This window comes from Mixophyes fleayi, chromosome 2 (assembly GCF_038048845.1).
Source record: "Mixophyes fleayi isolate aMixFle1 chromosome 2, aMixFle1.hap1, whole genome shotgun sequence".
NCBI classification, from domain to species: Eukaryota; Metazoa; Chordata; class Amphibia; order Anura; family Limnodynastidae; genus Mixophyes; species Mixophyes fleayi.
The window spans coordinates 355,386,487-355,410,788 of record NC_134403.1 but is presented as its reverse complement, the minus strand read 5'-3'; the positions used below and the strand labels follow the sequence as shown (position 1 = coordinate 355,410,788).

Here is a 24,302-nt window from a genome sequence, read left to right as displayed (position 1 = left end):
GGGAGAGCTTACAGTAGTAAGGTGCACACAGCGTTGCCCATGTATATTATGGGGATAGGACGCGTTGGAGAGCAGCCAAGCACTGTCTAAAATTATAGCGACGCCCCCATGCATGAATGTCACGCCCACTAGCGGCGTGGTGTGGAACCCCACTCTACAAATCCTGCGTTTGCCCCTGGGACCATTGCATCCTAAAATGTTTACTTATATCTCGGGCACGCTACAAAGCACAGCACATGGGGTGTAGAATAGGACTTTTTTTTTTTTTTTAAGTTTCAGAAAATTTGTTTTACAGGAAATGAAGTGAGAGTATCAAATGACACAAGAAATGACTTAACGGCCAGGATGTATGTTTCTGTTAAATAATATCCGCACAAGTCTCCACCGATCCTCTAGATTCTCCGGCCTCTTAGTAGTCAGCATTGTTTGCCAGGAGGAGCAGGTGTTAAAGAACACGGGCAGTTATATTGTCAGCTTAACTCCCACCAGCAATCTGCCTTCTGTTACTTACACATGACAGTCATTATCCTGGAATCCTGTAGAACGCCAGCATTCCGACTCCTTCTCCCTAAATAGCATTACAGCAGTATCGTCCTCACACACGTGTACAGAGACTTAAAGAACACCTCCTGTGTTGTCATCTGGGCTTTCTATAGTTAATGTGTGGGAATGTATTAATACAGCAGAGAACGCTCCATTCCCAGTTCTGGAGGGTGGGTGTGACTGTCTGTTACTGTATCGCCTCTATAAAGCACAATGTAAGGGCAGGTGGTGGGTGGGATACCTGTAAAAGCTGAATCCCCCGTACAGATTTATGGTTCTCTGTTATGGAATATTTGCTCTCATTATAGTTTAAAAACATGTTGAAATGATATTGCCTAACAATGTATTACATCGCTCCATATTTATATGCTGGATATTTTTTTTTACATTTATATAAGAATTATGTTGTTGTACTCCAGTGCTGCATGTAAAATGGGAATCTGTCAGGTCTCTAATGTATTTTATGTAGCACACATGTTTTATACTACGTATACACACACAAATACCCCCTCTAGACTTATTTGTTGAAGGAAAAGTTCCACTTTTTTTTTGTTTCCGGGGGTGGGGGCTTAAATGCACACAGTAGAAACTATAAGACCGTTTGTTTTTGAGAATTATTGTAACCTATGGGTCTATTTTACAGTCTATTTAGGCTAGGGGTCCACTAATGAAAACACAGATGATAGCGTTATTGGGACCATTAAAGGCAGCCGTGTCCAAACGCAACTATTATTCATCCTTTGACCCCTCCATATTATACAATTTGTCTGTTTTGTGCAATGTTCACATGTTCAGAATATTCTTTAGAGCCATTGTGTTATGGCTACATTCAAATTGTACCAATCGCCTACACCCGACGCGGGCAGTCTTATGTGCTGAGACAATATTCATGAGAATGCAGCCTGTCCATTTACAAGGAACTAGTGATATCACTGAGGCATGAGGTCTCTTCTTTCCTAGTGAATTGATAGGCTGAATATTAGTTCAGCCCATATAATGGCATCTCCATGGCATGTAAGTGATGGGTGACCTTTAATGAATAATGTAATGGTTGGCAGCATTATATTACTATTATAATATTGATTTCCCTACAGGTGGCCGCTCGCACAGGAGAGTCTGGAGTGAGGAGACGAACACAGGCAATGTCCAGGTCTGCCAGTAAGAGGAGGAGCCGGTTTTCTTCTCTATGGGGTCTTGACACGTCTGCTAAGAAGAAACAAGGGAGGCCGAGCATTAATCAGGTAGTGTTAAAGGCTTGCAGTGTAGAGATGAATCGGGCAGGGTGAAGGCTTCGCACTGTAGAGATATATCGGGCAGGGTGAAGGCTTTGCACTGTAGAGATGAATCTGGCAGGGTGAAGGCTTTGCACTGTAGAGATGAATCGGGCAGGGTGAAGGCTTCACACTGTAGAGATGAATCGGGCAGGGTGAAGGCTTCGCACTGTAGAGATGAATCGGGCAGGATGAAGGCTTTGCACTGTAGAGATGAATCGGGCAGGGTGAAGGCTTCGCAGTGTAGAGATGAATCGGGCAGGGTGAAGGCTTCGCACTGTAGAGATGAATCGGGCAGGGTGAAGGCTTCGCACTGTAGAGATGAATCGGGCAGGGTGAAGGCTTCGCACTGTAGAGATGAATCGGGCAGGGTGAAGGCTTCGCACTGTAGAAATGAATCGGCCAGGGTGAAGGCTTCGCACTGTAGAGATGAATCGGCCAGGGTGAAGGCTTCGCACTGTAGAGATGAATTGGGCAGGGTGAAGGCTTTGCAGTGTAGAGATGAATCGGGCAGGGTGAAGGCTTCGCACTGTAGAGATGAATCGGGCAGAGTGAAGGCTTTGCACTGTAGAGATGAATTGGGCAGGGTGAAGGCTTCGCAGTGTAGAGATGAATCGGGCAGGGTGAAGGCTTCGCACTATAGAGATGAATCAGACAGGGCTTTCTGTGTAGTGACGCTGGGAATGTTCACCACTAAAGTAATGTGACGGTTCTGTACATTGCATTGCTTATTAAAATAAATATTATTGTTTAGATTGTTGTTTTTAAGTATGAAGTAGAAAACCCTACAGTACTTACAAAAGGAAAAAAAATGTTTCTTTTTCCAGGTGTTTAATGATGGTTCAGAGTCCGTCAAGAAATCATTAGAAGGTATCTTTGATGAGACGGTTTCAGAAGACAAGGTAATTGAATGAAAGTGAAGAGTGTCTTTGATTCTGTTGTATGACTTTTTAAAAAGATTTAAAATTTGATTTATAATAACTATTTATATAGCACATTTTGCAAGGTGAGGCAGCCATCTTGGACTCGCTCAGTTGCTATCCTATGTAATCATTCACATCAGCCCATGTCCATTTGAGCTTACTGTCTAACCACACACATGTAATGGGAGGTACCGCTCCCTCCCGTCCTTTCCGATCTGCCAGTGACCACCTCTTCTCCTCTCACTCCCGCCTCCAAGACTACTTCTGTGCTGCTCCCTGCTTCTGGAACTCACTCCCTCATCCAATCAGACTAATCCAGCAGTAGTCTCCAAGGCTTCAAACATGCCCTCAAACTGATTTCACCAAAACCTCCTCCTAACTCACCACGACTGCCCCCTCCCCAGACAAACGCTGACTTGCCCCCTCTGTTTCATCCCTGTTTTTCTGCCCATCTCCTCGATGTATTACCTACGCCACCAGAGCACAGCTTTGTCCTGCACCGACTCCCTGGCTGTCAGCCCTCGGTCTCCACACCGGCCTAGTCTCCTAACCTCCATCGGCGACTGATCCTGTGTGTCAAGCTCACACTACCGGGCACAGGCTCAGATCGCACTGATTTCTTCTGTCACCTCTCGTCTCCTGCTTCTTTCTTCCAAGTCACAGTGAGATGTCAGCTGCCTTACAGCTCGTTACTTGGCTGTTCATAGCTGTGCAATGTTCTGCTGTGTTCTATGCTGTGTTGTAATGTACTGTATTGCTTTGCTGTATGCTCTTTGTTTGGTGCTGCGGACCCTTTGTGGCACCTCTATAAATAAAGGATATTAATCATAATCCTGGGGGAGTATCTCCACCACTTCATTGGGTGGAGGGAAAGCCTAAAAGAGTTGGTTTCATCCATAAGGTGACAACCCCTTTAATAAAAAATACTTGTAGGAGCAGATTTGTTTTGCGGACTTCAAACGTTCAGGAAGTAAGGGGCCGGTTGGGAGGCTGTTCCTTTGGGAATACGTTATGTAACATGGGCCTATTTAAACAACATAATGTTCTACAGATCTCTGGAGAGGGCAATGAAATAACCCGTTCTCTGCAAGACAGGCGTTTTCTGGGGGGTTATGGGAAGAAAGCTGCACGCTGGACATGTTTTACTTTTCCGATGACTGCACATTTCACTAATATAATTTGTGATGATTCCTTTCTAATATTTTGGGTAGTTTATTTTTAGTAAGTTTACTGGTAAAACATGCTTCCCCTGTTACTGTTCTTGGCTAGGAAATCTGTGACCCACAGTGACTTTGTTTTATTGCTTCTGCGCCCACCTATTGGCTTAAACTTGTCCGTGACCCCCTCCCAAATAAGCTCATTTAGACGCATTGTGGTTGTTCCTACAGATGTTATAAAATAGTGTTTATATGGGTTAAAAATCCCAAAACTGCTGTTGTAACTTTCATTCAATATCTTCATTTCACACTCTCGTATCTAGACCCTTATGTCATCCTTTTCTATCACAGATAATCCCTTACACACAGCTATAATGTATATTCTAAACTAGCATGTTGTGTGCTTTTTACTAATGCCAAATAACGAACGTGCGTTACTCCTCTGTGTGGTCTCTGCAATTCTAGGAAAGGGAATATTTAATTCTGTGTTACAGTTACATATGTACAATATATTACTCTGTACGGTATACTGTAAATGTGCAGCTTGTCAATAAAGTTGTTGAAAAGCAGCCGGCTGATAAAGATCAGGACATGTCATAAGGTTGATATCTGCATTATAAATGTCTCCGAGTAATCCCTATCTTTTTTTTTTCCCCACAGAAGGAGAAAGAAGTGGCTCTGACCAGCGTCCATCCCCACAATCCAGACACAGACATGTGGGTCCACGACTATCTAACTCCTTCCTGGGTCTGCTTGCCAAATGACCAGCCGGTCTTGTTCGTGATTCATCCAGAGGACACGGCAAAGGATGCCTTAGAAATTATTTGCAAGGTAATTAAGAGCAATGTTTCTTAAACCTGGTCCTCAGGAGCCCTAACAGTGCATGTTTTCCATATCTCCTTGCTTTAGCACAGGTGTAATCATTACCGACTGACACAATGTAACAGATCCACAGGTGGTATAATTATTTCCCTCGTCACCTGGAAAACCTGCCCTGTTAGGGGTCCTGAGGACTGGGTTTGAGAAACATGGATATAGAGTAACTGTGGGCGGTTTTCAGGGTTAGTTTGCTGAATGAAAATCCATTCCTTAGAATTAAAAGCATTGAAATAATTATTCATTGTATGCTGCACTGATCTAGGTTTGATCCACAAAGTTGTCGGGCACCATGTACCAATATTTCCGCCTGGCCCTAAAGAATGCCACTCGCTGGACGAGGAGTATATAATGCAGAATGCCCTAGGACATGCTGGGACTTGTTGTGTCACTGCTGATTACGCATCAGCCTGGTATAATCGCTATATAATCGATCTCATGTGACCTATAACTATATATAAATCAGCGAGGCGTTTTTCGTTTTCTCCCGACCGCCTCACAAACATAGACAACAATAAAGCCATTTTCTTGCTCCCGCTTGGACAAACTGTCTTCATATACTGCAGTGCAGTATAATGTAAGGTATTTGGTATATAGGAGTAGTGGATTAGAAGGCGTTGACTCTATATTAGAGCTCTGAAAGTTGTCTGTGGTTCTCTGCTGGGACCACCGGTGTTGCAGCTCCTGCGCTAACCAGCGCCAACCTCTGAAGCCTAAATCAAGCGGATGATTTTCTGTTTGTTTAGGTTTTTGTTGAAAAATAAATATATAACTATTCTCCATTGTTGGAGCGGAGCTGGAGGTGACCGCAGAGAAGGGCTGCAAAGCTGCGGCTTCTGTAGCTCTTTCCTGGTAAACCGTGAGCCCTATAGACATTATTCTCTGTTTCCTGGGAAAAGCTGCCTGAGGTCTAAAGCAGAAGTGATCCCAGAGTGATCTCAGAGACATCATCATATAGATACATAGACTGTGATGGCAGAAAAGATCCGACGGGACCATCTAGTCTGCCCTTTTTCTATCTTTTTGTTATTTTATATAAAAATAACACACGTCACTCATATTTGTATATATTTTCATTCATGGAATTTCTGGTCCAGTGGGAAGAAAAGTAGCGGCAACTTTTTGTCTAAAAGATTTCTTTTATAGAACGATGCAGATAACGCAAATGTTCTGTAACCGATGACAACCAATGAGGTTTGAGCTCTGCTACAGCCTTGTGCTAATTAGATTAATTAAATAACGATTGCTGTGGGTTACAGTAAATTGCTAGTTATTTAGTTTTAAATATATTTCCTTCACAAACGGTGTTATTATAGTGTTCCTTTAATTATCCAATGCTTCATCAGATAACTTATTTCTTGAGTCTCTATTCAATCCGCGCATTTTACCTTGGTAGATCTCAATTTGCCTAATAAAGTGCAGTTTTATCCACTAGCTATTATTATAGCCATTATAGTTGTTGAATCTGCTATTTGTCTCTACTTTACGGAAACTACTGTGCACTGACCAAACTTTATTATTATGTTCGCCAGTCATATTTTTTTTTGTGTCGTCACTTAAGCAAGTCTGCCCCCTGGTGGATCAAAAGGCAAACTCCCATTTGGAGCAGGTGGATGTTATAAACCAAGAGAAATCCAATCGTCACAACGAAATGCAACTCTCACCTTTTACTGATTACACTTTATTGGGGAAGGGGGAGTATTCAATTAGCCATGATGTCCCGCTATGAGGTGTGAGAAGAAATCCGCTATGTTATATCGCAGCGGTTTACCTACGCGACCGTTCCAGAGACGTCCTGATGCTAATTGAATACCCCTTCTGTATATGGTGACATAAATGGAACCTGTAAACTTAATTCCCACAGCAACAAAGAGTGTGTAAATTAGAGATGAGCGAATTTCTTGTGCTTCCATTTACATATTCATTTGATCCATTTGGCCCAGTAGTGTTGGCGTTACTCTTCATTTCATGCTATGTACCTATAGAACTTGCTGTAATTGCTTTGCTTAAATACCATATGCATTATATATATTTTTTTAAAATTTACATAGAGCCTACATATTCCACAGCGCTGTACAGAGAACATTTAATCATCACATCAGTCGCTGCCCCAGTGGAGCTTACAATCTATATTCCCTAACACGCACACACAACATACAAACACCACACACCTAGGGCCCTGGTCAGAATCAAACCTATGTCCCTATGACCCCAGCACTGTCAGATAGCAATGCTAACCACTGTGCCACCATGCCGCTTTATATGCACCCCCCTGTGTTTGTAATAGGAGTTGCAGAAACAGTAATTTGCATGTGTTAAACCCATTGTTGATGGTCACTATGAGCATACCTTGTTTTATTTCTGTGAATTAACTTTAGATTCTTGAATAACACAAAATAATCTGTGTAGTGAAGACTTCCATCAGGATGAGGGTTAGGCTTCATAGCCACTGACGTTAATTAAATGTCTTGTTTTTACTAGTGTTTGTAATGCTAGTACAACACACTAATGGGTCTAAAACGAAAATCTTTAATGACCCCATAACCACTTTTTTTTACTAGCGTTCTGAGTGCGTTGCGTTTTCTTACTAAATGCAGTTTCCTGAATGCTCCTTGGGGAAACCTAAGTGAGCCGCAATGACCTTAGAAACGCTGGTAACAAACACACGCAGCAGCGTTTGTGATTAATGTGCTTAGTTGTATGTGGTGAGGGAAACACAACGCCGCTGTTTACGAAGCCGTACTGTGTGGGTCCAGTGTGTATCTGTGTAATGTTATCCGGGAGATGAAATCAATCCGCTATACCTTGTCCGTTTCTTGCAGACTCATCAACTGGACTACACAGCTCATTATCTTCGTCTGAAATTCCTATCTGACAACCAACCGCAGCATTATATCCCAAGACCCGAGCAGGAGATCTACGAGCTGGTACATACTATTGTCCGTTCTGTTTGTCTCCACACTGATAAGCTTCAGACATTAGAATGTTCACCGCAGGGCTGCGGGACTCCCAGGAGATGAACAGGTTGAGGCTCCTAAGCGGTTAATAGACAACTTTTATGCTTTGTAAGAAAGCGCAGCTATTATTACACTCAAATATTCATGTAAAGTTTCAGGAACTTGAGAGTTGAACATGAGTCAAATAAAAATGTCATAAGTGAGAAGTGGAAGCATCTTAATGTATTTGTCCAGCTTTGTGGACTTTTCTCATTTTAGAGGTTAAATAGATGCTGCAGACATACAATTGTTTTATAACACTGCTCTGTGCATTATGCTGGCTCCACGCTTTGTTAACATTAAACACCAAAGCAGTGATCGGCCAGAGCGGAGATGACTGTCAGTCGCTGGCAGTAATAACACGTGGGTCTGAACAGCAGAGAACTGCAAGTGATAGTCTGCTCGGATCACCGATGCTGCACTGTGTAATACGTGAAAAGAACGGGCAGCTTGCCCCATTTCTACAGCACCCTTAAGCAAATTTGTTTTAGGATTTTCTAAACAGTCGTTTACGACCCCGTTGGTCATAAACCCATCTCTGCTGGTCTTTGCACCTGTTTGGTCTTCGTTTGTTGTTTGCTCACCTGCCCTTCACCAGCGGCCGTCCTTCTGCAGCAGGTGTATGTGCCCAGCGGAGATTGTGTTGGAGTCTTGTTGTGATTACAGCAAACAATGGCTCATAGTGCAGAGAAGCCACCTGCACATTATTATAGATGAGGCGATGCGGAAGGTCTTGAACCTTTATATGCATTTGCTAGGAAGAACGAAAATTAATCATTTTAAGAGTTATTTAACAAAGTGTCTTTAGTGCAATTGTTAGACAAAACTATATATTAAAAAAAAATCTAAGAGGTATTTCTAAAAACAGCGATGACATTCCCTGTCCTTTGGGTCTGATATGTCAGTCCTTGATGGACATCCTTCATGCTTACGCATCATTGTAGAATAAACATTTTGCAGACTGAACCATTATCGATTCATTGACGTCTTTGACAGGAAGTGATGTCATTGCTTTCTGATGAACTGATAGGCTGCCTGGATATTGCTTCCGCCCGCAATATGGCTGCCTCTTTTTTTACACTCTCCTTTAATATGTTGGTTATAAACTATCTCCCCAATTTTTTCAGGCCCTCCCCTAATATGTTGTATAACGAAAACTGTAACTGGCACTTACATACACAGACAGAGCGAGCGCTGGATGGGTGTATAGATAGGATAACATGGTCTGAGAGTGAGCCACATACTTAGTCTGACTGACTGTCCCTACCAGATGCTTATTGAGGTCTGTGGTCTTTTCGGGCCCATACACCCTGTAATATGCCTAAAACAGCCTAGTTGGTTGTTTGGTTTACTTGGATATTCTATATTTCGTTTTTGCTGAAATTAAGTTAACCTTTAACCTTTAAATAGATTGAAAAATACCCTTAATTCTGAAGCCGGCAATCCATCTGTAAGTAAGATTTCCCAGCATGCCCTGACCGCTACTTACATAAACATTTATATAAAGTATACATCTTACTGGGGACACTGACTAAACTAAGAGTTTTACCAATATTGTGAGAGAAAATGCTTCTGCATCTGTCTGGAAACAACTTTACTTCTGCGTTGTGTAATCTTTCTTTTCTCTTCTCCAGCTCTATAAAGAAATCGAAATCTGTCCCAAGGTCATCCGGTACATTCAGCTGGAGAAGACGAACCCCTCAGAAAACTTTGGTAAATCTTTTTTTAAAAGATAATTTCAATAATTTATAAAATGAACTGGGCTGCATTTACTGTATAGCCCAGTGTTGGCTAACCTGTGACACTCCAGGTGTTTGTGAAACTACAAGTCCCAGCATGCTTTGCCAATATATAGCAGCTTATTGCTGGAAGGGTATGCTGGGACTTGTAGTTTCACAAACAACTGGATTGTCACAGGTTAGCCAACACTGGTATAGCCCGAGCTGCTAAGAGGAATTTCGAGCCCTAGTACAGCAACTTCTTGGAATCCCTTCCATACCTGCCTAATGGCGGGTGGACACACCAGTTTGGTGGCTCCTGTTTTATAGGCAGGCCCGGAGCCCCCAATAGCATTGTACCCCCCTCAACACCCCTGCGTATAGGCCAAAGACTATTTTATTATAATTTCTTTTCTTCCCACAATGTTCAGTCTGTACCAACGGTAATGAGTATAGTTGGATTTCCTCCTCAGTAACCCCCCTGTGCTTGCGTGCAGGGTTTCCATAGATTGTTGGCTGTATAAAACTATTGCAGCTTTCACCCCCAATTGAGTAGTGCTATGGGAAATGTTGGTGCGTTATTTTAAGGAATTACAATAAAATCAGTAAAGTTATTGCACCTCCTTGATTAGAACAAATAATCTGGTATCCGTTATGTTTATCAGCACCAAATAATGTGTCTGGATGACCGTATACATGTGATATGTTTATGCTTGTATTATTTATCATGTGAAGGAAAATAATTGTTAGTTAATATGTATAACAACGTTGTCCACGATACACTACAAGTTATAGTACTACATTGACCCCAATGCGTTCATTAGTGACGAATGGCAGTGAATGAAGCGTGCTGTGTCCAAGAAATAGCGCCTCAGTGCAAATGTTATCAGCCGTAAGCACAAACACTAGTTTTACATATGTTGGCTGCCAGCTATGGCTTCTAGACCTATACCAGTTTACATGATTTAACTAGTATTAAGCAAGTGCCTAGTGGAAGCATGTATTTACACAGCAGTGGGGAACTGAAAGATGTCGTTCTAAAGAGGGGAGATCTGTCATAGGGAATTGGTTGTAAAATGCTAAATAAGAATGTAAGAAGTGGTTTTATTGTTGGCAAACTGTGTCATGAAAAAATTTACTCATTCTAAAGAAGTACGCCACCGCCATCTAGTGGATGTTTTACTAACAGCATTACTGGGTTGGCTAAACCTGCTTGTTGCAGTAACGTTGCAAAAAAACATTGAGACATTTATTCTTTCATAATATCTAGTTGTGTTGATCCAGAGAAAGTAAAAAAAAAAAAAGTGTAAACATTATCCTCACAGGTTGGGGCGAAGGAGTTCTTTATAACCCCGAAATTGCACAACTTAAAACCTCCTTTACAGTAATGCTGAAGGTGAAACAGTCTTGAGCTTTTGCGATTAAAATGCTGTTTTACGTTACTACCTCCAATATTTTAATCGGTTTCCTTTTATTCCTATTCTCATCATCATCGCCATTTATTTATATAGCGCCACTAATTCCGCAGCCCTGTACAGAGAACTCACATCAGTCCCTGCCCCATTGGAGCTTACAGTCTAAATTCCCTAACATATACACACACACACACACACAGACAGACTATGGTCAATTTGTTAGCAGCCAAACCTACCAGTATGTTTTTGGAGTGTGGGAGGAAACCGGCGCACCAGGAGGAAACCCACGCAAACACGGGGAGAACATACAAACTCCTCACAGATAAGGCCATGGTCGGGAATTGAACTCATGACTCCAGTGCTGTAAGGTAGAAGTGCTAACCACTACGCCACCGTACTGCCCACAATAGTCATTCCTATATCAAATATATTGGAAATATTTAAAAATATTTTTTAAAGTTTCCCGTTTGGTCTCTGTCTACAAGCTTCAATTCTTCTCTCAGCTGATTAAACTTTGCCCCTCTAAAATGAAGTGTTTGTAGCTTCCTAGAGAGAGTTTTATTGGAATTCGAAGTAAAATGTTATTATACTGCTATCACTGTCCAATAACTGCTGCTTCAGCTGTACAATAGCTCTAATATCTATTCTGTGTGATAGTGTCAAGTTCTCCAACTCTCCCCCTCTAGCTGGTTCTTCTACCACGTGTGTAAGGTTTGACTCAAAACAGACCACAATCAGTTTCCTTTTCCAGACCCACTAAGATCACATTTTTCTTTGCTGCTGTTACAATTTGTACTGAAATTCAGATTATTATTACAATCGTTTTTGCTAAGTGGCTTATATCCAACCCAAACCGGTGCTTCATTGGTTCTTTTTCTCCATGTATTCCACCCATGGAGACTCTACAATACCATAATCTTCACAGATTTCCTTCAGCGGGGGGGTCCTTTTTAAAAGTTTTTTTTTTTTCATATACACAACTATCAAGATGATATCTTTATATTTGCATGTAAGCAGAAACTCACATTAAGTAGACTGCACGGCTGATATATTTCTGTATACCGGATGCAGCATTTTATTTGTTATCTGGAGGTATATTTGGAACTTACTCACGTTCTCTGTGCACTTCGTCCTAGGGTTCTCTCTCTGTTCTGTGGAAGAAGAAGGCCGGCCTCATCTGTACGTCAATAATGTCAGGGAGTCGGGCTTGGCGCTCAAGAAAGGTAAATAAATAACATTATCTGGGGATGTTCTCCGATAAGCCAGAGTTACTGCTTCCCATAGAATGAAGCTGTTTCATGGTTTGTTCTTCCATGCGCAAAACTTGCTTCCTTTAAAAGTTAGCAAAGTCAAGTGTTTAAATATATTAGATATTTAACAGAAGAGAATGAGCAGACAACCTGGTGCACCCAAAATCAAGGATAACAGCTCTACTTCTATACAGGGCAGTGAGACGTATACATGTACTTGTATATTCAGGGCATGTACTGTTAGACGGGGCAGTGTAATATTGATGAAAAATGTTAGAGGTTATTGCCCACATCTGCCAGGACTGGTCAGACTGGTGGTCAGTGGTGTAACACACACTGCTGGCTGTAGTGCTCACATAGTTCCTGTTCTAATAGGAGAAATAATGGTTTATTCTATTATATTAGGACTCTTTTGGGCTCCAGCAGCCGGGTAATAGGTGCTGGGGAGAACACTGGATATAAGGATGTTTCATGCTCTACAGGGAGACGACTGAAGCACAGAATGTCTACTTAGTGCTGTACATCTGTCCTAATGTTTGAGAGTTCCGATCTGACATTTCTACTTATAGAGACATATTAGCATGTACATGGACCAGTCTGTTTCCAGACCTAACCTCAATCTAAGGCACAGTGAGGCCAGCAGACGCCACCCTCTACCACCTTTACCACGTCGCACATTTCCCTTATCCCTCCCTGTACTGCCGCACTCCTACAATTGTATCCACACAAACACCCAGGGGTGCAGACCATTTCTACATCGCTGTTTGTATTTCGGTGTTGCTAGTTGGCATAACATCTGGAATGGTGTATACAGCGTTGTCAGATAACCCCACATACAGGACCAGGAGAGGCCGCTCTCTACACACAGACAGCATGAACATAATCTGCATTTATAGTCATCTTAAATTAAGTGGGAAATATAAATGTATAAAAAAAATAAACTATTATAAACAGGCTTATAAATATTATCATCTATTGGTACAGCAATAAAAAAATAAAACCAACAAGATACAACATACTAAAGGTTGAAATCCTCATCAACAGGATGGAAGGGAGTAAATAGGATCTAAAGAGTGGGTTATAATCCAGAATGTGAGAAACGTATTCAGACGTAGATAACTGATTATAATCACAAAACTACTTCTATGGTTTTTGCAACTGATTCAATGATACAGATAAAATATACTTGTGATTAAAATATTGTATCAAATTGGTTTTAATTTTCTATTGTTTTACCATTGCCAATCATTATATAAGGCCAGTATATCAATAATTTTATTGTTTTGTTGTTTTTTTTACTGTTTTTATATACTTTTATATTACTATATATTTATATGGATTGCCTAATTTGAGTGTGTTGTTTGTAACATTGAGAGATAGAAGTATCACATAAACTGCTGCCATTAGTTTCTTATATTATTGAACGACTTTAAGGGTTAGATTCTCTCCATCATAATGTATTGATTTACCCTCACATTCTCCAGGTACCAGGGCCCTGGCCGGTCTCCCCAGCCCTGATCTCAGCCCTGATAACTGGTTCTTAGCTGTATTTATACATGAAGTCTCTTATACCTGTCCTCAGTCTGCCGGAGTTGTACATAAATGAGTGAACAGCTTATAAAATACACATAGTGACTCATAGCTCAGGCGTATGCTGCTAGTCTGTGAAGCTGTCAATCTCCCTCCTGTTCCAGGTCTGAAAATAGGGGATGAGATCATGGAGATTAACTCGGCCACGGCCCGGGATCTGAATTCCGCCATGCTGAAACATGTCCTGGCCAAGTCCTTACTGTGCCTCGCCGTCCGCACCTCCCCTGAGCTGGAGGAGAACCAGGCTCTGATAGACGCTCCACCGAGACGCTCGGAGGCGGATTGCAATGACCTCAGTCTCTGCACCGGTAGTCGTGGTAAGTTCTGTTCATTGTTGTCTAGTCCGGGGCTTCTCCGAGACCAGGGGCACTGATGATGCACTGCTCACTCATACATACATACATACATACATACAACACAGATACATGAATGTGTCATATTATTGTGCTAGTTACAGCATTATAAATTACTGTGTGCGTGAACACATTTCGGGCTATAGACGCATGCACTATAACCTAGAAATACTTCTGCATCATTTTGTGCATCAAAGACCCCCTGTTATTCAGTGGGCAGCATGGTGGCTCAGTGGTTAGCACTTCTGCCTCACAGCACTGGGGTCATGAGTTCAATTCCCGACCATGGCCTTATCTGTAAGGAGTTTGTATGTTCTCCCTGTGTTTGCGTGGGTTTCCTCCGGGTGCTCTGGTTTCCTCCCACACTCCAAAAACATACTGGTAGGTTAATTGGCTGCTAACAAATTGACCCTAATCTGTCTGTGTGTGTCTATGTGTGTATGTGTGTTAGGGGATTTAGACTGTAAGCCCCAATGGGGCAGAGACTGATGTGAGTTCTCTGTACAGGGCTGCGGAATCAGTGGTGCTATATATAAATGGTGGTGATGAATGGTGGTGATTATTCAATACTGATCAAGGGATCCAGGTGTAACTATTTAAAACACTATATTAATCAGTCTGCAGACTACCGGTGACTGGTAAATCTGTGTTTGAAAGGAGATCTATGCATAGCAAATAAGAAAATCATAGTTTTATTGAGTTTGTTTGTATTACGGTTACTCTTACAATTTACTTTAAGATCATTTGACCTGTATGTGCTGCTGGAAAAGTTGTGGTCTATGAAAGCTGAAAGCTGTCTATAGGATATAATATACAAAAAAGCTGAAAAATCACAACAAAAAACACAATCCGAGCAATAACAATTGTATGTTTACATAATCTGTTCCTTTATATAAAATACAAAGCTAATAAGTGTTTACATAAGTACATTCATCTCGAAAGAGCTAATAAAACATATTAAATCCACTTTTGGACATTATTATACTGAATATCAAAGCTGGTGTATTCCTGAACTAAATGATGTATCTGAATTATATACCCAAATCCCATCAGTTTGCTGATAGCTGACGTCCTTAGAAAGCTGCTTAGTAGGGCAGATCTTGCCTGTTTGCACACATTTAGAAAACATTCATCTTTATGGACTCATTGTATTTTTTAGTTTTTTATTAACTGTGTAACTCTGAGAAAGTGGAAGAGTCAAGTCTCAAGAGGTGTTTGTATTTTCCCCAATAATTTCCCATTAACATGTCATATGCTGTTTGTGGGGGATGATAATACCGCATTACACTCTTTTAGTTTTTAACTGTAGTGGAAAGTCAGGAAAAACTAAGCAGTGTTATATATCCATATGCTATTTAGTGGAAAATTCACTTTTCTGTAACCTCTTTGAATGGTGCAGTTGGTTTGTCTGTGTACAGTTCTGAAAGTTCCAGACACTGTTTCATAGCTGATGAAAATAAAGTAGTAATCAACAGCAACACGTTAAGTCATTTGAAGACATTTTACAATGATGGTTGCCAAGGTAATGTTGGTGTCTAACTGCCCGGGCTTTTTGTCAAGATTTCATATTTAAATTCTTAGAAATACAACACGCAAACGTTAATTTGTTGCCTCACTAAAATCGTTTTGATAATAGAATAATCCCGTATTGTTTCACTACGCCGCGTGGGCCAAACTCAATTGTGGAGTTTGCTCAGATAAAGTGAGCTGGTCTGTACAGGTTTCTCCTGTGTTGATTCTTTTGCGACTTGAGCAGGACCAGGACAAGGTGAGGACACCTGTTTTGCAGATCAGTACCAAGAACATTGCTGCCTGGGCGACTCACAATGCCCCTAGATTTATTTATGTTTGGTACATACAGAACATTATCTGACACTAATTATGTTGTGCAGGGGTGGGGCTGACACTAATTATGTTGTGCAGGGGTGGGGCTGACACTAATTATGTTGTGCAGGGATGGGGCTGACACTAATTATGTTGTGCAGGGGTGGGGCTGACACTAATTATGTTGTGCAGGGGTGGGGCTTACATGACCAAGGCACCATACCAAGACACTGGCTATATATGGGAAAGAATGGCTGAGCCTTGCTCCAAGTCACTGACTTGACAAGCTCTGTAGCACTACAAAGCTGTATAAATGCAGTTTCTAGAACTATAAATAGCGTTACAGTGCCGTCTGGCAGACTGCCCTTTCCTGACATCTATTTAGGACACTCTGGCAGTTATTGAACCCACATCTACCAGCCAGCTTTATTGCCCACGGTCTTGGTGTGCCGTCTTCTCGATAAAGGTGATGCCCAACCGTATACATACCCTTTGTTTTCATGTCTGCATTTATTTTGTCTACCTTATATGTCCCTGTTTTATGTATGTCCTGTGTTCCCTACTGTACGATGCTGCGGAGCACTGTAGCATCTTACTAATCTGCGTTAATATACATATATATATCAATTATAGGAGTCCAGGTGGGTGGAGGAAACACCCATTTGGTCCGTCACTGCCTACAAGTCCTGTGTAGCCTGCACAGTCCTTGTTTTACGTGGAGCAGATTGATTTAGGTATTGTGGACAAAGGCAGATGGAGGATGTTGCCACGTGTGTCCCAGTTTTATTATGCTATTTGGGAATATTGGCAGGTATGAGGTATGTTTATTACAATTAGCTTTGAGTGTTGCGAGTACAGGTGTGCGTGCCTCAGGACTCCAAGAAAGATGCTGTCTGTTGCCGTCAACACTTGGTGAACTCACTGTTGTTGGTAGTAGTTACAGCAGTACAGTACTGATTGGTGATATCACTATTAGTAGTAGTTACAGCAGTACAGTAGTGATTGTTTGGTGATATCACTATTAGTAGTATTAGTTACAGCAGTACAGTAGTGATTGGTGATATCACTATTAGTAGTAGTTACAGCAGTACAGTAGTGATTGTTTGGTGATATCACTATTAGTAGTAGTAGTTACAGCAGTACAGTACTGATTGTTTGGTGATATCACTATTAGTAGTAGTAGTAGTTACAGCAGTACAGTAGTGATTGGTGATATCACTATTAGTAGTAGTTACAGCAGTACAGTAGTGATTGTTTGGTGATATCACTATTAGTAGTAGTAGTTACAGCAGTACAGTAGTGATTGTTTGGTGATATCACTATTAGTAGTAGTAGTTACAGCAGTACAGTAGTGATTGGTGATATCACTATTAGTAGTAGTTACAGCAGTACAGTAGTGATTGTTTGGTGATATCACTATTAGTAGTAGTAGTTACAGCAGTACAGTAGTGATTGGTGATATCACTATTAGTAGTAGTAGTTACAGCAGTACAGTAGTGATTGGTGATATCACTATTAGTAGTAGTAGTTACAGCAGTACAGTAGTGATTGGTGATATCACTATTAGTAGTAGAAGTTACAGCAGTACAGTAGTGATTGTTTGGTGATATCACTATTAGTAGTAGTTACAGCAGTACAGTAGTGATTGTTTGGTGATATCACTATTAGTAGTAGTAGTTACAGCAGTACAGTAGTGATTGGTGATATCACTATTAGTAGTAGTAGTTACAGCAGTACAGTAGTGATTGGTGATATCACTATTAGTATTAGTAGTTACAGCAGTACAGTAGTGATTGGTGATATCACTATTAGTAGTAGTAGTTGCAGCAGTACAGTAGTGATTGGTGATATCACTATTAGTAGTTACAGCAGTACAGTAGTGATTGGTGATATCACTATTAGTAGTAGTAGTTACAGCAGTACAGTAGTGATTGTTTGGTGATATCACTATCACTGGAGAAGGCTGCACGTTAGATCAGCTAGATCAGCTCTGTGTCTTTCCTCCCGCAGAATTATCTGTCCACAATTATAAAACATCTAAAAACTTGTGAAGACAGTGGGAAATTATTGTGGGGGTACAAAGGAGTGTCATCATCACTCCAAAGACAAGGCCATACCATCTATCCCTGGCTTATCTGCATGAACTGACCTACTGTGTACCGACCCGGCTTGTCAGTTGGCCCTTCTCCTGCTGAATCCCTGGTTTATCTGCATCAACTGATCTACTGTGTACCGACCCGGCTTGTCAATTAACCCTTCTCCTGCCGAATACCTGGCTTATCTGCACCAACTGATCTACTGTGTACCGACCCGGCTTGTCAGTTAACCCTTCTCCTGCTGAATCCCTGGTTTATCTGCATCAACTGATCTACTGTGTACCGACCCGGCTTTTCAGTTAACCCTTCTCCTGCTGAGTCCCTGGCTTATCTGCACCAACTGATCTACTGTATACCGACCCGGCTTGTCAGTTAACCCTTCTCCTGCTGAATCCCTGGCTTATCTGTATCAACTGATCTACTGTGTACCGACCCGGCTTGTCAATTAACCCTTCTCCTGCTGAGTCCCTGGCTTATCTGTATCAACTGATCTACTGTGTACCGACCCGGCTTGTCAATTAACCCTTCTCCTGCTGAATCCCTGGCTTATCTGCACCAACTGATCTACTGTGTACCGACCCGGCTTGTCAATTAACCCTTCTCCTGCTGAATCCCTGGCTTATCTGCATCAACTGATCTACTGTGTACCGACCCGGCTTGTCAGTTAACCCTTCTTCTGCTGAATCCCTGGCTTATCTGCACCAACTGATCTACTGTGTACCGACCCGGCTTGTCAATTAACCCTTCTCCTGCTGAATCCCTGGCTTATCTGCATCAACTGATCTACTGTGTACCGACCCGGCTTGTCAATTAACCCTTCTCCTGCTGAATCCCTGGCTTATCTGCACCAACTGATCTACTGTGTACCGACCCGGCTTGTCAATTAACCCTTCTCCTGCTGAATCCCTGGCTTATCTGCAGCAACTGATCAACTGTGTACCGACCCGGCTTGTCAGTTAACCCTTCTCCTGCTGAATCCCTGGCTTAACTGCATCAACTGCATATAAAACATTATTTTATATGCCATTATTTTGTTTTTCCTGATTGTACATTTACAAGTTTCTACTTTTTACCTGTTATTATTCTACTATTTATATGCCTTTATCTTGTTTTTCCTGATTTTATATTTACCAGCAACTAGTTTTACCTGTTATTATTCTTGCCTATTTCCATTGTCCTTATTACCTCTCCTTCTATTATTCTTTGCCTTCCACGCCCTAATTGGTTATTGTCCTCCATCTTGCTATTGTCTCCCTGCTTATTCTTACCTGTTATCCGCTGTCCTTATTATCTTACTGTTCTGCTATCATTCTTACCTGTCTTCATTGTCCTTATTATCTCACTGTACTGTTGTTCCATGCCCTCCACGCCCTAATTCGTTATTATCTTCCACCTTTTCATTGTCTTCCTGCCTTTGTTCTTACCTGTTTTTCACTGTCCCCACTATCTCACTGTTCTGTTACTCTCTCTCCCTACTATGCCTCCCCGCTCTTACTCCATACCCATACTCTCCCCCCGCCCTACCTCTCCCGTTCCTCCCCGCCATCCCCCGCGCGCTGCTCATCTTGCTAACCTCATCCCCATTTCCCCCCTCTCCTCTCCCCCTTTCTTCTGTGCCCTCTGGAATGCCAGATCCGTCCGCAACAAGCTGACTGCTATCCACGACCTCTTTCTATCCAACTCCTTTAACCTTCTTGCCGTTACTGAAACCTGGCTCTCCGATTCTGATACTACTTCCCCCGCTGCCCTCTCCTATGGTGGCCTCTCCTTCACCCACTCCGCCAGGCCTGGTGCCCGCCCTGGCGGTGGAGTTGGCCTCCTCCTCTCCTCCACCTGTACTTTTCGTGTCATTCCCCCTGAACCCTCCCTCTCCTTCTCCTCTTTTGAAGCTCACTCCATCCGCCTCTTCTACCCCATCCATCTCCGCGTCACTGTCATCTACCGCCCCCCTGGCCCCACCTCCCTCTTCCTTGACAACTTTGCTAGCTGGCTTCCTCACTACCTCTCCTCCGATCTCCCCTCGATCATTCTCGGTGACTTTAATATCCCCATCGACAACCCCACCTACCCTGCTTCCAGCAAACTGCTCACCCTCTCTTCCTCCCTTGGTCTCACCCAATGGACCTCCTCCTCTACCCACTGCCTTGGTCACTCCCTTGATCTTGTCTTCTCCTACCTATGTAATCTCTCCGACTTCTCCATCTCTCCCTTTCCTCTATCCGACCACCATCTCCTCTCCTTCTCTCTCTCCTCTTCTCCTGCTCCCCTCCCCCTGCCCAAACCTACTCTGTCCATATGCAACCTCGATGCTCTTGACCCTGCCTCTCTGTCCTCCTCTCTCGATACCCTCCTTTCTCCCCTTTCCTCCCAGGCCTGCCCCAACCAGGCGGTCTCCCTCTACAATCACACCCTCACCTCCGCTCTGGACGCGGTTGCCCCTGCCCACTCCGTCCACCCCCGCTGCTCCAAACCCCAACCCTGGCACTCCAAATTTACCCGCTTCCTCCAAAAATGCTCCCGTTCTGCCGAACGTCACTGGAGAAAATCCCGCTCCCTGGCTGACTTCCTCCACTTTAAATTCATCCTTTCATCCTACAGCTCTGCCCTCTCACTTGCTAAACAATCTTTCTTTAAATCCCTCATCTCTTCCCAGTCCTCTAACCCCCGCCGCCTCTTTGCCACCTTTAGCACTCTCCTGGCCCCCTCCCCTCCCCCCTCCCCCCACCCCCTCCTCCCTGACTGCCTCTGATTTCGCCTCCTTCTTCTCCTCTAAAATCAAGGCCATCCGACTTGAAATCTCCTCCTCCACTCTCTCTTCCACCCCTCCCACTCTTCTGTCCTCCCCCCCCAACCACCTTCCCCTCCACTCCTTCCGTCCCACCACCGGCGAGGAAGTCCACTCTCTCATTTTATCATCCCCCCCCCACTACCTGCCCCCTGGATCCCATCCCCTCCCACCTTCTTCGCTCCCTTTCCCCCACCACCTGCTCCCACCTCGCTCACCTCTTTAATCTCTCCCTCTCCACTGGCATCTTCCCCTCCTCCTTCAAACATGCTCTCGTATCCCCCATTCTTAAGAAACCTAATCTCGACTCCACTTCTCTCTCGAACTATCGTCCCATATCTCTTCTCCCATTTGCCTCCAAAATTCTTGAGAGGCTCGTCTGCAGCCGTCTCACCTCCTACATTTCTGAATACTCCCTCCTTGATCCTCTCCAGTCTGGTTTCCGCCCCCTCCACTCCACTGAAACTGCCCTGGCTAAAGTCACCAATGACCTCCTCTCTGCAAAAGCCAGGGGCCACTTCTCCCTTCTCATCCTCCTTGACCTCTCTGCAGCCTTTGACACCGTTGACCACCCCCTCCTCCTTCACACCCTCCAGTCTTTCGGCCTCTCCGGCCCAGTCCTGTCCTGGTTCACCTCTTACCTTACTCACCGTTCCTTCTCTGTCACCACCTCTGGGTCTCTCTCCCCCCCATCCACCCTTCCAGTCGGGGTCCCTCAGGGCTCTGTTCTGGGACCCTTACTCTTCTCTCTATACACCTCCTCCCTGGGTGAACTCATCAGCTCCTTCGGCTTCAGCTACCACCTTTACGCTGACGACACTCAACTATACCTCTCCTCTCCTGATCTCTCTCCCTCCCTCCTCTCTAGGGTGTCCGCCTGCCTCTCTGCCATCTCCTCCTGGATGTCCTCTCGATTCCTCAAACTTAACCTTGCCAAAACTGAGCTCATAGTTTTTCCTCCCTCTCATACCCCATCCCCTTCTGACCTCTCCATCACTGTCGACAACACCTCTATCTCCCCTGTCCCCCAACTTCGCTGCCTTGGTGTCATCCTCGACTCCTCTCTCTCCTTTGGCCCCCACATCCTCTCTCTTGCTAAATCCTGCCGCTTCCAGCTGCGCAACATCGCTCGCATCCGGCCCTTCCTCTCCCAAGATGCCACCAAATGCCTTATCCACTCTCTGATCATCTCCCGCCTGGACTACTGCAACCTCCTCATCACTGGCCTCCCCCACTCTCATCTCGATCCCCTTCGATCCGTCCTTAACGCTGCAGCTAGGCTTATTTTCCTCTCTCGCCGCTCCTCTTTTGTCTCCCCCCTCTACCTAGCCCTTCACTGGCTCCCATTCCCCTTCAGAATCCTCTTTAAGCTCCTCACACTCACCTACAAGGCCCTCGCCAACTCCACTGCACCCTACATCTCCACCCTCCTCTCTATTCATGCTCCATCCCGCCCTCTCCGTTCTGCCTCTGACCGTCGCCTCTCTTCCCCCCTTATAACCTCCTCCCACGCGCGTATCCAAGACTTCGCCCGCGCTGCCCCCCTCCACTGGAACAAGCTCCCTCCCTCCATCAGAACTTCCCCTAATCTATCCAGTTTCAAACGGGCCCTAAAAACCCACCTTTTTCTTAAAGCCTTTCTGTCTCCCACTTAACTTCCTACCTTATCTTCTGCCTCTGTCCCCCTACTCTCCCTCTCTCCCCTGCGTCTCTCTGTCTGTCCACCCCTCCCCTTAGATTGTACGCTCCTCTGAGCAGGGCCATCTCTCCTCCTGTTTCCACCACTTCTAACTCTGCTCTCCAGCTACTTAGCCCTCCTCCTCAAAGGTCCTCCACCCCACATCCACTTTCGCTCCCTCCTCCCCCCTGGGGGTCTCCCTGTCTTCCACGCCCCCCTTCTTGGGCCCCGTCATTTTCGGATCCTCCCTCCCCCTTCCCCGCCCTCTCTAGCTGTGCATTGAGCGTACTGAGTTGCTGTGTTTACTGTACTGTGCTGTCTCCCATTGTATTGTGATTTTGTTTGTCTCTGTACGGCGCTGCGGATGCCTTGTAGCGCCTTATAAATAAATATTAATAATAATAATAATAATCACTATTAGTAGTAGTAGTTACAGCAGTACAGTAGTGATTGTTTGGTGATATCACTATTAGTAGTAGTAGTTACAGCAGTACAGTAGTGATTGGTGATATCACTATTAGTAGTAGTAGTTACAGCAGTACAGTAGTGATTGTTTGGTGATATCACTATTAGTAGTAGTAGTTACAGCAGTACAGTAGTGATTGGTGATATCACTATTAGTAGTAGTAGTTACAGCAGTACAGTAGTGATTGTTTGGTATTATCACTATTAGTAGTAGTAGTTACAGCAGTACTGTAGTGATTGTTTGGTGATATCACTATTAGTAGTAGTAGTTACAGCAGTACAGTAGTGATTGTTTGGTGATATCACTATTAGTAGTAGTAGTTACAGCAGTACAGTAGTGATTGTTTGGTGATATCACTATTAGTAGTAGAAGTTACAGCAGTACAGTAGTGATTGTTTGGTGATATCACTATTAGTAGTAGTAGTTACAGCAGTACAGTAGTGATTGGTGATATCACTATTAGTAGTAGTAGTTACAGCAGTACAGTAGTGATTGGTAATATCACTATTGGTAGTTACAGCAGGACAGTAGTGATTGGTGATATCACTATTAGTAGTAGTAGTAGTTACAGCAGTACAGTAGTGATTGGTGATATCACTATTAGTAGTAGTAGTAGTTACAGCAGTACAGTAGTGATTGGTGATATCACTATTAGTAGTAGTAGTTACAGCAGTACAGTAGTGATTGGTGATATCACTATTAGTAGTAGTAGTTACAGCAGTACAGTAGTGATTGGTGATATCACTATTAGTAGTAGTAGTTACAGCAGTACAGTAGTGATTGTTTGGTGATATCACTATTAGTAGTAGTTACAGCAGTACAGTAGTGATTGTTTGGTGATATCACTATTAGTAGTAGTAGTTACAGCAGTACAGTAGTGATTGGTGATATCACTATTAGTAGTAGTAGTTACAGCAGTACAGTAGTGATTGTTTGGTGATATCACTATTAGTAGTAGAAGTTACAGCAGTACAGTAGTGATTGGTGATATCACTATTAGTAGTAGAAGTTACAGCAGTACAGTAGTGATTGTTTGGTGATATCACTATTAGTAGTAGAAGTTACAGCAGTACAGTAGTGATTGGTGATATCACTATTAGTAGTAGTAGTTACAGCAGTACAGTAGTGATTGGTGATATCACTATTAGTAGTTACAGCAGTACAGTAGTGATTGGTGATATCACTATTAGTAGTAGTAGTTACAGCAGTACAGTAGTGATTGGTGATATCACTATTAGGAGTAGTAGTTACAGCAGTACAGTAGTGATTGGTGATATCACTATTAGTAGTAGTAGTTACAGCAGTACAGTAGTGATTGGTGATATCACTATTAGTAGTAGTAGTTACAGCAGTACAGTAGT

The 24,302-nt window shown here is 43.2% G+C and overlaps 1 protein-coding gene across 4 annotated transcripts in view; it reads left to right on the top strand.

Moving 5' to 3' along the window:
- The window catches only part of TIAM1 (TIAM Rac1 associated GEF 1), a 225,817-nt gene that overhangs the window by 159,382 nt on the left and 42,133 nt on the right, over positions 1 to 24,302 (top strand). For all 4 annotated transcript variants that reach the window (XM_075197150.1, XM_075197149.1, XM_075197151.1 and 1 more), the window contains 7 exons: positions 1,638 to 1,784; positions 2,642 to 2,716; positions 4,555 to 4,725; positions 7,593 to 7,697; positions 9,401 to 9,479; positions 12,036 to 12,122; positions 13,844 to 14,056. In XM_075197150.1, coding sequence (XP_075053251.1) covers positions 1,638 to 1,784; positions 2,642 to 2,716; positions 4,555 to 4,725; positions 7,593 to 7,697; positions 9,401 to 9,479; positions 12,036 to 12,122; positions 13,844 to 14,056 — 877 coding nt within the window. The remainder of the gene's footprint in view (positions 1 to 1,637; positions 1,785 to 2,641; positions 2,717 to 4,554; positions 4,726 to 7,592; positions 7,698 to 9,400; positions 9,480 to 12,035; positions 12,123 to 13,843; positions 14,057 to 24,302) is intronic.